Raw genomic sequence first — 17,956 nt, forward strand, 5'->3', positions numbered from 1 at the left:
TAAAGACATCATAGTTTTCAAACAAAATTGCTCTGAGATTTCTTCTATCATTAGATTAGATTAGATAAATGATTAATTTAGTGTTGAAATTAAGGGCCTCTCCAACAGGGATTTAAGAGTTTTCAGGAATAAGAGATTGATTATTGCTAGAAGCTCATCCATAGCCTTACCTTAATATAGTGCTTTTGTGCCCTGCAATGATGATACCTTCAGCAAAATTATTTGGCTTCATCACTGTTCTTCCCTTGATGCTTGCTTTGTGCTAGTTGTTCTTTCTTCTGTCTGCACTGAGTCTGTTTCATAATCTTTAAATAAAGAGATGGGTTATTAGTCAAAGCTTTTTGGTTTCTCACTTTTATAAAGTTGCTCTTAGTAAGAAATTAAAATATTCTCTAAGAGATTATAATGCATGAGTTTCCTCAAAGTTATTTCAGAAGAGGGTAAAAATATATGGGAGAATTTTGACTGTGTCATTTTACATGGTGTGCATTTTACTGGAAGAAAAAGTTTCTGATCATTTTTGGTTCTGCTTCACGAAGTTTTTCGCTCATTACCTTAACATGTAAACATTTTCCTTATGAATTCTGGAAGGACTATTGTTAATCAGCTACTTGTACCAGTGCATTGATTTCATAGCAACATATATTCCCCTACTGCTTTAGGAATATGGTATGTGGAAATAGAAGTTGAATATGTGCAGCGGATTTGCATAAATTTTCCAATTGGGCCAGATTATTCTTTTTTTGAACTAAATTTTAAATCTTGAAAATTTATTAGATTGTGTACTTTATCCAAGCTGTTGAATCTTCTTTCTGAAGTTCAGTTCTTGGGGATTACTAAAATGCTGCTTCTAAATTAGATTTTTGTTTTGCCCAGTTAATAAAATGAGTACCATTCAATCTAATGTTCACAGTATTGTGTTTCCTCTCATGCGTGATGAGAGATGAGTCCAATGAACTGAGATTGCACTGAAAAACTGGTGTCTCTTCAAAACTGCAGGAGCATTTCTACACCGCTATGTTGGTAGAACTTGGGCATTTATAAAATAAGATCTGAATAGCAAAGACTCGAATAGCAAAGGAAGATGTGCCAAAATCTCCATGTAGGCTGTTAGGGATGTTTCTGTTGCTATCGATTTTTACACAAAAAGCACTTGTTTTCTGTAGTAATGTTGCCTTTCTAAAGCTCTTAGATCAGGGTTTGTTGGCAGGCCAAATCCAGATTGTTTTCAAAAGCATGGGTATTTGTGCAGCTGTTAAAACAAACCTTAGTCATACTTTGTGCATCAGAGGACATGAAATATTTCAGTTCACAGCTCTTTATTGCAGAGAATACAGTGAAAATAAAAGCAGATCTCTGCCTTCACATTGGGAATTGCATATTCCAATGTGTACCATAGTGAAAGCAGGGTTTCTCCAGGTTTCATAGTATCTTATTGTGTTTTTACAAATAATGGCAGATCCACACCAAAATCCAGAACTTTTTGTGCCTCTGGCCTTCACTTCCCCTTGGCTTGAGTTGGGAAAGGTGTCATGAATATTAATTAATGACCCAGCTTAGCCTATTCCTGCTGTGGTTTTCTGCCTCTGTCTTCAGTGTGTGTGTGGTGTAGTGTGCTGGTGGTAATAGTGTGGGGCTGATCTGTAAAGGACTGAGGTTAAAGTTGTCTGGGGAAGCTTTCCAAAAAGAGTGGTGAATTAAAGATGTCAGAAGCAATAATGCCTGAGAAACCACTTGTTACCAGCGAATTAATGACTTGTTTGCTAATTAGCAGCCTGAGGCAAAGTTGAGGTAACACTCTAACAATCTGGTCATTAATTCAGTTGCAACTGATTTCAAGGGCAATGTTGCTATTTTGAACAGTAATTGTATTCCTGATTCTGGATTATACACGCTGTGTCCTTACTGTTGAGTCAGTCTCCTCCTGAAGTCTTGGAGGGATGGTAGAAGACACCAAAGGCAAGTGCCAGCAGGGGAAATTCAGTGAAATAATTTGTTGTGTAGGTCAGAGCTTCTATATTTTTATGTTCTGAAGAAATGAGGACTGTGGCAGGACTGCTGTGGACACCTTGCATCATGGTGATTCATCTGCATGGAGGAAGTTGGTGGAAGGGGTTTCATGCTGAGCTGATGAGAGATTGAAGTCCTTTTCTCCCTAATAGAAGAGAAAAGCCATCTCTGCCATCAAATTTGGCTTCAGTATCTTCAGTTTATTATTCATTTATTTATGTGATTTTGATCATTCATGAGGTCACTCTGATAAAATGGGTTTCTAGGCTAAGGGATACTCAGCTTATTGTAAGAGAACCCTGATAGACTTGATTCTTTCTATACTTGTATTTTTCTTGTTAGTCCTGGCAGTGTCTCTTGCTTGCATATCTGAGACATATACATACCGTACCAACTACAATTCAAGCTAATTTGACTCAAAAAACTGGTATTTGGAAGGCAGAAGCACTTGGATGTATATTCTTTCCTTGGAGAGAACTGGTCAGTGTTGTGCTGTCTGCAAGGACCACCAGCAGCACACTGGAGCAGTGTCAGGAGGCACAGGCTCACTGCACCTAAGGACTTCATGTACTGTTCTCCAGACTTAGAACCATGTTATCTGAATTGTTTTCTATAAAGGTTTTTTCTGTTTTCTGAGGACTTCTTGAGTTTACAATATTCACTAACAAACAAAAACAAACAATCCAAAAAATCCCCATCCTTCCTTAAAAATGGAATTTTAAGACTTTTTGTGTGTGCTTGCTTTGAAACACCATTATTGATGTTCTCTGAGAAATGAGTACCTGCTTAATGGGGATCTTTGCTGAGTCAGTGTTCGGAATTGCACAGCTTGGTAAAAGGGGGCACTGTGGTTTTGAAGATTAGAGAATGTGGGCAGAAGCAAGGGGACTTTGAACAAGGTGAATGTTTAGCTTCAGATCCCACCTGAACTTTAACACCAGCAGCTTCAATCTCCTCTCTAAATTTGTTTTGGCACCTTTGGCAGGATATGCCACTCTGTCAGTGCAGACTGTACTAATGGACTCATATTTTTGTCATCCCTTTGTGTGGCATGAAGTAAACTATGGGAACCTACTTCAACACTCAGTGACATTTTGGAAAAGTAGCTGCTGTTCAGATGGGTAGTCAGGGTTTTCTTTTAAAAAAAGAACATTTCATTTGCAGTGTGACCTTATTGTAAGATCATCTCACATAGGAGAAATTTACTGAACCTGCTGTCCCTCATGTCTTGTGGTAATATGAAATCAGCATATCACATCTTCAGTTACTTTCTTTACAAAACTTTCTGGGAAGGTATTTAGTAGACCAGCAGTTCCCCAACTAATTCCCAGACATTATAGCACTGTCACAACCCATATATTCTTAGGGCTTGTGCTGTATATCTTCTACAGACTGCACGCCTTCCCTTCCTGACCTGAGATCTTAACCAGTTTTTAGATGGTGTTTTTTATCTGAAGAAAGAAAATCCCTATTCGGGTCACTTGTTGGGCTGTGTGTTGTTTTCAGATTCAGTTATTGCTTGCTATATTGCTTTTCTGCCTTGTGGGAGCTGAGCCAGCTTCCTTTCTGATTCAGAGAACTCCTTCCAGCAACAAGATTCTGACTCATTCCTGCTTGGCTTCCAGAGACTGTTTTGCTGCTAACTTTAGGCTCTTCATCTTTGCTAGTCAACTTTTAGTAGCTTGGCATCTTTGGGAAAAAATGGTGCATGGCTTTTTGGGCAGGAGATCCAGTTCTGTTAACTTCTGTGTCTCTTGGCAAATGAAGGAAGAGGCAGTAGTTTTCCTTTCATCTTCCAAACTGGCAGTCTCATAGCTCAGTATTCTACCATGATAATCAGTAAAGAATTTACATCCAAATGTACATTGGAATTATCCACTTGTGGGGAAAAGTCTCTCATTATTCTAAACCACTTGCCATCTGCCATGCCAAATGCTAATAGGGGTGATTAGTTATTGCATTTGCAGGTTCAGTAAGATAAGGATAATTTTATTTTATATAGTTTAGTACAGTGTTTTGCTTAATGCTACCCTTCTGCTCCTCCAGAGACCCACCACCACCACCACAACCCCAGCGCTCGCAGCTTATGGGGGGTCTAAGGAAGCCAGTTAGATTTGGTTGAAATTGCATTTGGCAAAACACAATGAAGTATAAGTCAAAGCCTTTCAGGATGACCCATTGATCAAATGGGAAATGATCACTTGTTTGGGAGGATAAACCATGTAGGAGGACAGGGGAGTTTGTGATACACTGGAGTAAGTCAGATGGAGATCTGGAACCAGCATTGCATGGGTCACACAATCTCTTTGCATGACTGATTGCACACAATCAATTTCATGACTGAAACGAAGAAGTTGTTGATTTCCAAATTTAGAGGTTGTTACAGAAAACTGCTAGATTTTAGTCACTTTTGACATCAATCTGTATGTTTGAGAGTTTGGGTTTTTGGGGTTGTTTGGTTTTTTGTTTTTTTTTGTTTGGTGAATGAAATGTGGTTGAGGCAGGCTGTTTCTACTGAATGCAGTACAGTGACACAGCAAGTCGCTGACACTTGAGAATTGGACTTTTGTGGTAACTTTTGTTCTCAGTGATAGAATCTAATTATTTGCACAGAAGATTTCAGACCAGCTTCTGCATATCTGTGATCAGAAGGAAAGGAGGTATCTGTCCTGGGAAGAACAAGGGTGCAGTGAGTGCATGAACTCCACTGGGGAATTGGGTGGCAGTTTCAAACAAGCTGTCAAAACTGGGACTGAGATTGGGAAGTACTTGAGTGACAAATTTTGTAGGATCACAGAGTCACCCAGAAACTCACAATACTTTAAAATATTCATTCATTAGGCGCTTCATGAACAATGTATAGAAAAATAGAGTCGGGTGACCTGTTATTGAAATGCAGCTGTCAAGGGGGAGAAAGAGAGAGGGGAAATACTGCAGGTGTGCAGGAGTGTGCTGCTGAGAGTGTGACAAGGCATGTGACAAGGATTTAGACAGGAATATAGCAGCTTCAGCTGAAATTTGGATGTAGCACCCCTGTTCTTCTGAAAATTGTCGTGAGATTTCACCTTCCAGTCTGTACCCTTTTGCTCTAAACAGTATGTTACTTCTGCAAGCTTTCTATTCCACCTGGATCAGTGGCAAAGCCTGAGGAGCAGTGTTTTGAATACTTGAGGCTGATCAGAAATACTTCCTTCCTGATCACATTAGTTTAGCCTCATGAGACATGCAGTTTGTTTACACTGTGCTAGGTTATGTAGCATAAACATTACTGGTTTTTTAGTAGACATTTGGATAATCTATTAAGCTTCTTCCATCTCTTATTTCCCTGGCCATGTAGCTGCAGCACAGCTCTTACCTCTTCCATTCAAACCATGTTACCAAGCTGACATGCAGGGTCGGGGAATCCCATAGCTTGTAGTGAGGGCACAGTGTTTGCTTTGTGATAGTGCAGCATCCTGCAGCCTATGCTGAAAGTTAGCTTGTCTGGCTGTTTGTTCTGTGCTGATGAGTTTGTTATATGTGAATGAAATGCTTCAATTGTGTTTAATTTTCTGCTGTAAATGTCAAGTATGCAATAATGAGCGAGAAAGAAACCTTTCTATGTGCTGTGTATTGCATCTGTCTGGAGTAATTTTTCTGACATGTTAGAGAAGCCATCAGAGCCAACTGCTACCCAAGGGAGACTGCAGTTTTACAGGTCAGTTAACCACCTATTGGGTTTTCTATATGTATAGTGCAGCCTGGCAACACACCACATTTATGTGACCAAAGCATCACTGAGCTTAGTCTGAAATGTGTGTAATGGACCCTGGATATATAAACACACGAAGCAGCTATGTGATGTGTCTGATTCCTTCCCAACATGCAGAAACTGCTGCTGTGTGCCCTGGGATTTACTGGCAGTGCTGCCCATGCATCTCATTGCTGGTGTCTGGGGCTGTCTGTGCTGTGGTGACTAATGTGGTTTGCTCAAGTTGGTTCAAACACTGGTCTAAGTCAAATAATGCAACAGAAAGCAGCTAATTCAGTCATTGAACTTTGTAGCCCACAAGAAATTCCAGGATGATGGCCCGTTTAGGTTACTGTTTGCAGCTGGAGCTGCTATTTTTAAGTTGGCTTTTATGAGGGACCCTGTGTGTCTTTGTTTATCAGTTTCCGAGCAGAGATATTGAAGTGTATGAGTTTAGACACCATCAGCCTCTGTCTTGAATTTTTTGTTCATCTTGAATGGTTTCCCAGAGTAAAATGTAAAAAGAAGATCTTGCTCTTAACTCCATCTGGAATTGCTGTTCTTCCCAGAAAAGCCAAGTGAGGGTGTGTTACTCACTGTGGAATTACTGATTTTGCACTAGGCTAAAGAGCTGCCAATTCCTAAAGCACTTAAGTTGTATCTCTGCTCAGGTAGTCTGATCTTCAGCTGGTGGAAGGACCAGCAGATACACAGACCTCTTCCAGCTTTCCCTTGCTTTCCAATACTGAGACTATAACTCTTTCAAAAAGGAAACCTGTCAGCAGCACCTAAGTAGTAGCCATAGTGCTGTGTTTGAAACCTTCTGTCTCTGGGTCTGTGTGCTGATGATACGGCCTTAATTGCTTTTTGCAGTGAGTTTGGGTGTTTGTCTTTGGAAACTGTGTTGCTTCTTCATTAATTGATGGACATTTAGACTGGCACTTTTCCTACTAGCGCAGTGCTTATGATAGAAATTCTCAAAGAACCTTGCTTTAACCTCCCAGACACTTTGTACTTCTTCATGGCTTTATATCCATGTAGGAATGAATTTGCCAAGACAAATGAATGCAGTTATTGAGTGAAGCAGCTGTTACCTGCCGCTATTGAACAGTTAGGAGAGGGTTAAGAAGAAAACCTCTTCTGTGCCACTAGATTGGCCCTGACTAAGATGAATGTCTAATTCACTCCCAGCGTCCTTACTGCTGCCTGTAATAAAAAGCTTGCTTCACATATTCACCCCACTGCAGACGTTTCTCTTAAATTAAATATCAAGAGGACATATAATAGCACGATTCCACGCCAAGCCAATATTATCAGATTGATGTCAGCAGTGATAATAGAAGAAGGATAAGTTGATGAGATTTCATTTATTAAATAAAGTAAAGGGAATATGTAGTGATAGAAAGGATTTGGTAACTCTCGGTGTCAAAATGCAGCAAGATCGTGCTCATTCTGTCTTACCTCAAGGGATAGTAGAGAGAAGGATGCCCTTTGTTTCATTTTAAGAAAACCTCTCCCTTCTTTTCTAGGCAAAGTCCTGATTTAAAGCTCTCCATGGGAGGTAGAGAGGAAGTTCTGAAATCATGGATTTCATGTGTGTGCAGCCTTCCTGCCCATTGCGCAGTGGCAAGGCAAAGGTTTCTTTCCTCTCTGTGATAAGGGATGCACTGCTAATGAATTTTATTTCTAAATCCATCTTTTCCTTTTTCCGACCTGTCATCCTTTCTCCTTTCCTCCTCCTTTAACAGATGAGAGTGTGTGTTATTGATTTAATCTTTCATATTCTGTAAGTCCTGCATGTATTTATTTCCAAGGTATTGTCAGAGCTTGTCTTCCATACTTCTGTCTGTAGATATTGTGCTATCACTTTCCAGCCCAGGCTTTCTCTCCTGCCTTTTTTTTAGCTGCTGTAAATGAGCCTCTTACACCTGTTTTGATAATAGTTGTAGCAGTTGCAGCTTATTTTATTTTAGACAGAGGCCAACTGTCTGCCTTATTTGGTGGTGACATATGCTTTAAACTTTGCCCCACTTTAGGAGAAGGGTCAAAGCATAGGAGTCTTCTGCTTCAAAAATTCTGGTTGTATATACAAACCTCATCCCTTTTCCACTGTTTTCCTTCTCTCTCATATGAGAAATAATGGTAAAAACCCTCAGTGACACATCAGGAGCAGTGTGGTCAGATGTCCAGAAGATGAATTTTTCTAAATATTAGTTAGTGCCAACAGCCTTGATCTAGACTGAGGATGAAGGGAGATAGCTGATGAAAGTCCACCTCCTTTAAAACTCTACCCACAATGTCATTGTATTCTACAGATGTGTTTGTAGTTGGAGGCTGTGGGTTTAATTCCTTTTTGTCTCAGATGTGTATGAGGAAAGCCTGTAAGGTGCAGCTGTTGTGTGTGTATAGGGCTGCAGTTCCCTGCTGTGGAAATGTTACAGCTGAGACTTAATGTGAGCAGGAGAGTGGCATCCCTTGATTCAGACTGGGCAGGCATTGTGATCACTGTGCAGGGAGGAAAGCATCTCAAGCAACTGTTCACCAGAGCACTTCAGGTACCTCTTTCCAGTCCAGAGCTAATCTGCTGGGTGTGGATAACTTGTGTGCTCCCAGATTCTGCAGTAACTTGTATTGATAATTACCTAGACCAGCTTTACAATTTGTTGATTAACGTCTCTAAATCTATTTTGAGATGCTGGTGTAATTGATGCATAACCACAGCTTGAGGTTTTATTTTGAAGAAATAAAGGAGAATAATCTTGTTATGATTTTGGGTATACGTTACCAAATAAATCCTCCCTGTGTTGTGGGAAGTGGTGTGTAGGAATGCTGGTTTAAGTACTTGCTGGGAAATGCATACTGGTTTGTGCTGATTGGTCCCCTTCCTCTGTTAGGCTTTAGGTAACAATACTCTTTTTTGTGGCTTCTTGCTCACCACTGTGTGGCTTTTAAATAGTCCTGTGGGCTGAGCACCAAGGGGTCTGTTAAGGAAGAGGACTGCAGACTTTGCAGCACTGTGTGAGCCCACAGGTGGGTCCTAACTTCATATTTATTCTAGGCAGTGAAGACTGATGCCATAGGAAAGACACAAAAAACAATTCCTGTAGCTCTCCCTGCTGACAGTGACAACCTCTAAATATTTCTGAGATGTTTGTACCATGTTGTTCAGTTTAGATGAATACAAACTGGTTTGTGGTATGCTGTACCTTTTAGCTCTTCCAGGTTTCTATATGAAAATTCCAAAATGCCCTTCAGTTTAACATCACTGAGTTTAAAAGAACTAATTTTAAAAGTCTTAACTTTTTCAATGAATTGAGGGATTTGGTGGTATTTCCTGACCTGGTATTGTTTGTTATCATTTCCACAGTCTCACTGATTTGATTAGAGTGATATTAAAGTTAGTGACAAAGCAAAATGCCAACATTATGAGTTTCTGAAGCTCTCTCTGGGTTCTTTTCTATCCCAAAATTTGAAGATTTTTTTTTTTTAGAATATGGATTTTCAAGGCTTTAAAGGTGATTTTCTATATAACATAGAAATTAGAAATGAACACCAGCCCTTAGGGACTGTACATGGAATAAGTTTCTTCTAAAAACTGTAAGATTAGTGAAGAGGTAGAAAAAGAAGTCTGTATAGTATCTTTGTTTCTGATCCAAATCTCAGTGTTGTAGAACGTGGCTGTCATACTGATAAATCCCTACTCTGTCCAGCTATGTTGTCAGTAAGACTGAGGACTGAAGAAGTATCAATTAGAGTATATCTCAACCAAATTATTGTGAGAGCACACCCAGGTTGCTGGTAAGGAAAAGACAAAATTTTTCTTCTTTTGGTCCTTCCACTTCTTTCCTGAGCACCTTACACAGATGTGCATGATTTGGAAACTCATATCTGAGCTCTCCAAAAGCTTTCAGAAGATCTTGGTTTAAGATTTCCTGTTTCTTAGAAATCTTTTCCACCTGAGAGACTGTGACATGCCTAGGGACAGGTCATATTTTCCCTCTCTCTGCCTTGCTCTGAGGCCCTTTTGCTGAATGAGTGCCTGTTGTTACTGTGGAAATGAATACATCATAGCATGGCATTAATATCTGCCTATAGCATCAAGTGCTTTGGAAAGGAAGAGGTGTGTTTGATATTTGGGCACAGATTTCTAAGCATATTGGGGCAGGAAATGCAAGGAATTAAATGGATTTATGGTTTAGGAGATGACATCTGAGGATTATGACACCTAAGCATATGTTCTCTTATTCTCTGGTAAAATGTACAATGGCCATGGTGCTGCAAATGCCTGCAATTTGTGTCTGCCTGTCTGTGCAGCTGATGTCACTGTTGTTACTGTGTTTGTGCCATTGTTACTGGGATTGTTTTACAACGACCTTCCCCTTTATTGGTACTGTTGCTGATGATGTGCCATATGTACACATGCACATTAGAGTAAAAGAACATCATCCTTAATTGTTCTTGGGTAACTGTCAATGCCATTTGCAGAGTATGAGTACTAATTTCTGCAGAAATACAAAGAAACAGATATCTGGTCTTGCTATTATTCTGGATTTTTTTCTAGTCACTAGGAGAATTGCAGTGCTTCCAACCATGCTGGATTTCTTGTAGTGTTTAAATAGATGAGAATTCAATAGATTGAGGTGGCTTATTCAACAAGTCTGTTCAGTTCCTTGTCAGACTGTTACAGATCTAGTGCAGGCTCAGCCAGGATTCTTGAGGTCTGCCAAAGATTTCCAGTGTGAGTTGAGAAAATCATTGAAATTCTTAGACTTGGGGATTTTTTTCCTCCTGCCTGCAGAGGAGAGATGATGTTTTATGTAAGGGTGAAACAGCCTTCTACACTAGCTAAGAAAGATCACGTTCCTTCTTTCTGATAAGTACCCTGGATTTTTCAGCTGAAAGACACTGTTGGTCATTTGACCAGCTTTCTCCCACCAGCTTCTCTATTCGGACTACATGACTCCAGCATAAAATTAGTATGTGTGTTGCTGGCAAAGTGGTAGTAAGCAGTTGAAAACTCCTCTTCATGCATCATTCTGTGCTTGTTTTCCCTGCAGGAGGAGGAACGCTGATCCTGTCTGTTCAAACTTGCAGTCTGAAATTCTGAAGTGCTACCGAGAAAACAAACATGAAGTGCTCAAATGCTCGGAGCTGGCGAAGGAATATCAGCGCTGTGTTAGTGCAGCTCAGAAGGTAACAAAAGCTTCTCTGTTGTACTGGCTGGCCTTGCTGTCTTGGTTTGCATTTTTGAGAGCTGTGGTATCTGTTAGACAAATTGCAATCTTCATAGGAGACAAATCTTCCTTGGGATCCATTTCCCCACATTCATTCCACATTTCCCAGTCACACTGTGGTATGTCCCAACTTCATTCCTGTCAGTAGGTCCTGTTGTACTGAGCTGCCACCAAAAAGGTAGAACCAATGCTCCCAGGTTTCAAAGCCAATCAATGATTTTCCCTACTTTTATCTTCTTGGATGCTGTATACTGCAAACAGTAAGTAAATCCATTTTGGCACAGTCTGCAACATTTTCAACAGGCTCTAAACATCTCCTTTTATGGGACCTTGCAGCTGGAGGTCTTGCTTCTTTTCATTGCTGCATGGGGAAATGTTCTGTATTGGGCAAAGCTGCTGTCTGTTAAGAAAATTCCACACTCCTAAAAACTCTTCATCTTGTGTGGGAGGCCAGGAAGCCTTATGGCTCTTCCTTCTGAGATGCAGAGTCCCAGTAGGTTCTGTTGATGCCTTAGGACAGTGGCTGCTCAGTACCTTGGAAGAATTTCTGGCTATTGAAACAAGTGAAGGGGAAAAGAAAATGAAGTATTAGGACATCACAACTAGGGTATGGTCCTGGGCCATGTGAGAATTCAGTGGGTCAGGTGTCCCTCAAGGGCAGACTTTTCTGTTTTGTTTTTTGGGCTTTTTTGACAGTAGAAATTTCTCCAAAAGGTGCTGAGAATATAATAAAGAGTATGTAGGGAAAAGGATGGTAATAGAAAATTGAGACTTCTCTCATGGGATTACTAAGGCAAAGGGTGGGGGAGAGGTGGATATTTCATGGAAGCAATCTTTCTCTCCATTAGCATTGTAAGGGGAAGCTGTATGCCTGATTTAAGTATAACATGAAACAAGCTGCCAGCCAGCTCCCTGAAGAAGCCCGACAGAAGGAGATGGGAAAATTGTCAGGATATATTAGACCAAATGTTGTTGCTAGTCCTAGTGGAATTTTTTTCCTTCCTGTTTACAAAGAAGGTCTTTGTATGTCTGCAAATCAGCAAGGTTAAAGCTGCCAAGGAAAGGGCTTTTCTCTGATATCTCCAAAGTCCCCAGCTCCCAAAACATGTGGTTTCTTTTTCTTCCTCAGCTTTAAAGTAAAGTGGTGCCTGTGCTGCTGCTGCACAATCCATGCCCCTGGCTGCTGTGTGCAGAGCATTGGTGCATCTATTGCCAGCCTCTGTTATCCTTCCTGCTTCCTCTAAATCAGGCTTGTAGCCTTTTCAGTGGAGTATATCTTTAGCAAATGCATTTACCAATACATCTTTATTGCATGCAGTGCGGGCGGAATGTGATTACCAAAGAAGACAGATTGCATTAAACTTCAGCATATTTGCAAGCTGCGGCTCCAACCCGCCTGAGAAAGGGGCTGGGATGCTGCCAGCCCCGAGCCCCAGCCCAACATTATTAAAGAGTAAATTGGAAGCTAAATGACTGGTAACAGCAGAGGGCAGTGAAAGATCCTAATGACTTGGATCTTTTTTGGATTTGGTGGAGGTTTTGGTAGGTTTTCTGTATAAACCAAAATCTGGGGGCTGTCTGGTTGTCTTTGTTCCCACAGTCTTCAATGAACTTCAGGTTTTTTTTTTCCCCACTATTATTCAAAACTACCTGGAAGCAAAGTGCATAGGACATTAATTTGTTGTGGATGATGACAGTGTGGCAGAAAATCTTGCTATGTTTTAGGAAGGGGCTTGAGAGACTAAGGAATAGGTAACTAACACCTTGCAGCTAGAGATAGGCACCAGAGGGTTCTGCAAGTACAAATTCAAATACAACTTCTGTAAGGCAATATGTCTTCTGTCATTTCCTTTTGTCCCAGGACAGCTGAAGCCCTGACGATTTGCCTCACTGCTCTTACTGACTCTTCTGACTCCTGAGATATCTGTAGCAATCACAAGCTGTTGTTTTATCATGTAGGATTAAAACTCCCTCCTCCCTTCCCCTTTTTAAGCTGTTATTTTTCTTTAAGTTTAAATTAGCATCTTATACCAAATGGCTTTGTCTCACGCATTCCTCGTTCAGGAAATTCAGGTTGGAGGAATGTGGGAAAGAAAGGCCAGAATCTCTTAATTTGTTGGGTATTTTTTACCTTTTTTTTTTTAAAACACCATTTGTTTCCAGTGCAGGAGGAAATGTAATCAATGCTGGATGTGTAACTTCAGCTCACTTGCATGGTGGTGATTTGTTCTGCTTTTTAATACAGATTTTTATAAAGCTTGCTGAATATTCTTTAATGAAGCATCTGGTTCTCTGCAAGTTCCTTCTGATGGCTGGTAAAAATGTCTCCAGGGCATGGTATGCATTAGACTCAGAGAAAGCAAGTTCTAGATTTCTAGAACATTACAGCTTACAGTGGATGAAAATAATTCTTGGCCTCTTCCCCCTTACTGTGTTTGTTTGAGACTGTTCCTTTGGACACCCATTTTCCTTTGCCTGTTGTGCACATTTCTGAGCCAGGAGGTGAGATACACCCTCAGTTATTTCTGCCCCATTAACAAATTTATCAGGTAATCATTCAGTAAGTTTTAAAATGTGTTTTCTAATGGCTTCCTGTACAGGCCCTCTTCCTGGAACAGGTTATTTTATTGTAGTGCATGGTAGAGGTACAGCTATTGTTACCTGTTTTGTTTGTTTTCTGGCTATTGGGCTATCTCTTGTAGTCAACAGAGAGAAATAGGCATATGTAGAGTAAGATGCATCTGATTCTGAAGAGTCATCTGAAGCAGGCCAGCTGACTTGCCAGCCAGAGATGAATATTTCCCTGTGCCTCTTGTGAGGCATATCCAGAGCGTAGACTACAAAGTTGGTGCCTGTTCTGGGATTGCTCATGGTTATGGGAGCAGGATCCTGCTCTGGCTGTCTGCCTTTGTAGCCAGTATGCTCTGAACTTGCCCTGCCTAACCTGCTCATGAGCTTTTCCATTTATATCATCCTGAATGTTGAGTTCTGGTCGTGTCACCATTGATTCAGTGCAGCAGCATTAGCCCCTTTAGGCACTGGGTTCCTTGCTGCATCCCATGCTTTGCTTATGTGGAAGTTCTCTGACTTTAGAGGGTGTTTAATTTAGGAGTGTTTTATCTTTTCTGGTGGTCTGTTTCCATGGCTCTGCAGAACTTGAGCTACAGCATAAAAATCACTGGCTTTAAATCTAATAAAAGCTGGGATAATGGGACAGCTGTAGGAGGGGCAGTTCCCATTGTGTCTTTCAAAATTGCCTGTAGTTTATTGACCGCAAGTTTCACCAAGAACTACTGCTGCCGTTAGATAATGAGAATTGAAAATTGCTGCTGCTGTTTCCCCAAGGTTTTATCTTGTGCCAGTCAGAAGGGGGTGTGGAAGGAAAAAGAGAGTGGGCAGTGGAAATCTGCGTATTTCCTTAGTTTTGGTCTAGTTGGAAGGGGAAACCAAATGATTTTGTTTTAAAAAGTCTGAGTCCTATTAGTGAATTGCTTCCCTCCCCGGTGCAAATATGCACTCACATGCGAACTTTTCAGAGTGTTGCTCTGAGACAGCAGACCCATTCTGCTGCCCTTGCATTCTGTTCACACCAATAGGCAAATCTGAATTGAAGGCAAATTTTAGTTACTTTGTTACATAATTGGTGGTTATACCAGGGAATCTCCAAGCAGCTGCCACTTGGAAAATGAGGCCTCAGGTGATCATGATCTGAGATTTCAAACAGAGCACGCTTTCTGTAATTGTGTGCAGAGAAATGTCTGTTAGTAAAGAGCATGTATCCCTTCTTTTCTGGGGTTTCCCTACTGTCTCTAGGTGCCTTTCACTGAAGGACCAGGGTGAAATTTTTGTGCACTAGCTCCTGGCCAAACCAAGCTATCAGGAGCCATGTACTCAGACATGTATTCCCTTGTCAGTAGGAGCTGTATACATTGAGCTAGGAGCCATTCATAATCCTGCACTCTTCCTCCCTGCTCTGTGTCCAGCTTCTCACAAATCTGCTATTCATAACAGACAAAGGTAAACCTACTTCTGTCAAGGCTTTAGGGCTTGTCTATGTAAGGAAATTACAATGCAATAAACTGGTGAGTTTCTCTGTATATGAATGTTTGGGGTTTGTAATGAAAGTGCAGGGGAAATCCACACACATTTGCTGTGAGTCACTCTGCTGTGTGCAAACAAGCCCTTGCTAAATACTGATTGACTGAATTCCAGTGAAGGGAGACTTTTAACATAACCTTGAGTCATCTGAATTCTGCTTTGCCCTTGACTGTAATAAAAAGGAATGCGGTCAATTTATTGCGTTTACATTTCCAAGTGATCTCTGTGAAAACCCAGGTCTCTTTTGGCACACAAAGCAAAGAATTACAACTCTGCTGGAAGTTTGTCTCTAATCTGTGGGCAGGGACTTGGATTGCTGAGAGGATGCTGCAGGTATTTCTGCAGTGTCCCATCCTGATGGAGCAGTTTTGCTCAAGCACTCTTGATCCTGCTGAAGCGTGGCCTGCTGAGAGCTTTCATTTCTGCAACTTGGATCTCTCTCTGCTTAAGAGATACAGACTTGGATGCCATCAGGTATTTGATCATTCTGGACCATCAGACTTTTGCTAAAGTGTTGTTTCCGTTCTGGTGGGTTTCACAGTACTTCATAGATAGGTTGTGTACTTATCAGGATAGAGAGGACCAGTCAGTGTGTGTGCCTGGAGAAAGAAAGTTTGGACCAGGTATAGCAAGGTCTGTATCTGTACTTAAGAACTGCCAGTATTTCTCCTCCCCCTGGGATTCTGCAAAGGTAAATCTTGGCTGTTGAAGCCTCATTGAGGAGATCTATCACATAGAAATGCTTGAAATGCAATATATCTGACTTGAAAGGCTTTAGGGTTGTTTGAGCTTTCTGGAATTCAGGTTTGTAGTTTCAGATAAATCTGTGTGTTTCCTGTCTGGAGGATGCTGTGCCCAGCCATCCTCAGCCAGGTGTGTGGCTGTCCTGCCTACCTTTTGTCAGTCAGTCCTTGCTCAAGGCAAATATATCTGTGAAGGGTTCCTCTTGCCTTCTCTGTAAAGGAAATTGTCTCTTCTTTTAAAAAATCTTCCTCTCTTTCAACCTTTATTTGTGCAAATGCCGTGGTGATAACACTATCAAAGGAGTATATGGCTCAATAAATGGCCCCCACAAGGGAGTTGGAGGAGAGCTGCAAGCTGCAGGCAGCTGCTGTTTGTTTAGTTGTAAACACAGAGGAGCAGTGGATTAACTGTACCCAGGCATACCCTGACCTGGTATTTGCAAAGGTGAAGAGGATCCATATTTTGCTTCTAATTATGAAGGATGGAAACAGTTATTGTTTTGATTTTCAAGGCAGCAGTTGTAGGTTCTGGCGAGTCTTGGGTCTATACATAACACTTCATATCCTCAAGAGTTCACTGGTGGATAAACTAAAAATATAGAGCTGCCTGAAAAGACATAAACTACCATCTTAATATATGAGTCATGTTCTAGAGTAAATGCTGGCCTACTTAAAATGGAAATGTCTGCTGCCTATACCTAGTATTTATGAAACTGGAGGCATAAGTTCTTTATTTACTCTGTGTCTCAGCACTACATGAAGCTCTGATGTTCCCCACAGCCTGGTGTGTTGTAAGCACTTATTAACCCACACAAACAAATTCTCTTCTCTGTCTGCTCTTTGTAGTCCCTGTAAAGCCTAAACTTCCTCAAGTTTATAATTTTTGAAGAAATTGAACAGAAATAAGTTTAAAACTTGCTTGGCTGTGCTTCAGAGCTCCTCTTTCAGTGATTCTTAGTCCATATTCTACATCATCTTCACCTCTGAAGTTCTTGTATCCATTGCCTGATCTGGAAGGAGGACTCCTGACTGCGTTTCTCTTCTCATAAACAGTCTGTTTTATAACAGTTCAACACCCAGTTCCTGTGCATTTATTTTTTGTTTTCTGGTTTTTATTTGTTTGGGGGTTTTGACATTGTTGCAGTGAGGCATAATTGCTTTTGAGTCTAATTTCTTGCTTGATGGTTCTGATTTCAGATATATTTACTGGCAAAGTTAATCTAAATAGTATGTTTTACAGATGATTTTTGAAAACAACTTCTGTAAAGAGGGAAAAAAGGCAGCATGACATTACAATTTCTGAAGTTGAATTATTTGGTATTTTGTTATTTCTAAAATGTGTTCTTGCTACAGTTCTTGGTTTAAAACCTAGTTTGCCTGAAAGTGTTTAAAAACAGTCTAAATTTTTTTTTTTCAATTACTAAATACTATAATATATTAAAATACTATAAGAGTTAGCTGGTCAGGAGTGACACATCTTAGCTGACATGATGCTCTAATGAGGTCTTTGAGTGGGTGTATCTGAAAAGTCTGATTAGACTTCGGTATAAAAATTTCAGTCTTGGTATTCTCTCACTTTCTTTTCAAAAATTATTTCTCTTTAGGCTTAAATTAGTGGGACTACATGGATCAAATGTTTCTTTAGTTCTGTGTTCTCTGTATGGTGTGTTAGGCAGCATTTTCCTGAGAACTGTAGCCTGTATTCAGTCAGGCTTATCTAGTATGGAAAATAGTTGCTTGGGGGTGAGAGACTGTTCTGATAAATCTGGCTGTTTTAATGCCAGATTCTTTCACAAAAGATTTGTAGCACTGTTGGCAAGTGGGAAGTGGAAATTCTTACTCAGATTAATTCCACGAGACTGATGACCAAGCAGTCTTGGACAGAAAGAAGTTTATTTCCAATTTTTAAACTATGTGTTTTGCTGCTGAAGTTAGATTGAAACAGATCCACAAAAATTGCTGTTGATAGCAACTGCTGGTTAGAAGCACAAGGTCAGTGGTCAAGTGCTTTCAGTCTCCCAGGAAGTTCCAAAGTAGCCCTGACTTCCATAACTTCCGTACAATGTTAGATCCGTTCCCTGACAACTTGGCTATAACTTGGGAAATTTTATCAGAGATGCCAAAGCCTTGATGACAAACTG

General features: G+C 40.5%; 1 protein-coding gene across 6 annotated transcripts in view; it reads left to right on the top strand.

Annotated features, from left to right (window-relative positions):
* CHCHD6 (coiled-coil-helix-coiled-coil-helix domain containing 6) overlaps positions 1 to 17,956 on the top strand; it is a 110,393-nt gene that overhangs the window by 62,944 nt on the left and 29,493 nt on the right. For all 6 annotated transcript variants that reach the window (XM_058844811.1, XM_058844813.1, XM_058844808.1 and 3 more), the window contains one exon: positions 10,798 to 10,933. In XM_058844811.1, coding sequence (XP_058700794.1) covers positions 10,798 to 10,933 — 136 coding nt within the window. The remainder of the gene's footprint in view (positions 1 to 10,797; positions 10,934 to 17,956) is intronic.

This window comes from Poecile atricapillus, chromosome 9, assembly GCF_030490865.1.
Source record: "Poecile atricapillus isolate bPoeAtr1 chromosome 9, bPoeAtr1.hap1, whole genome shotgun sequence".
In the NCBI taxonomy this organism is placed as follows: domain Eukaryota; kingdom Metazoa; phylum Chordata; class Aves; order Passeriformes; family Paridae; genus Poecile; species Poecile atricapillus.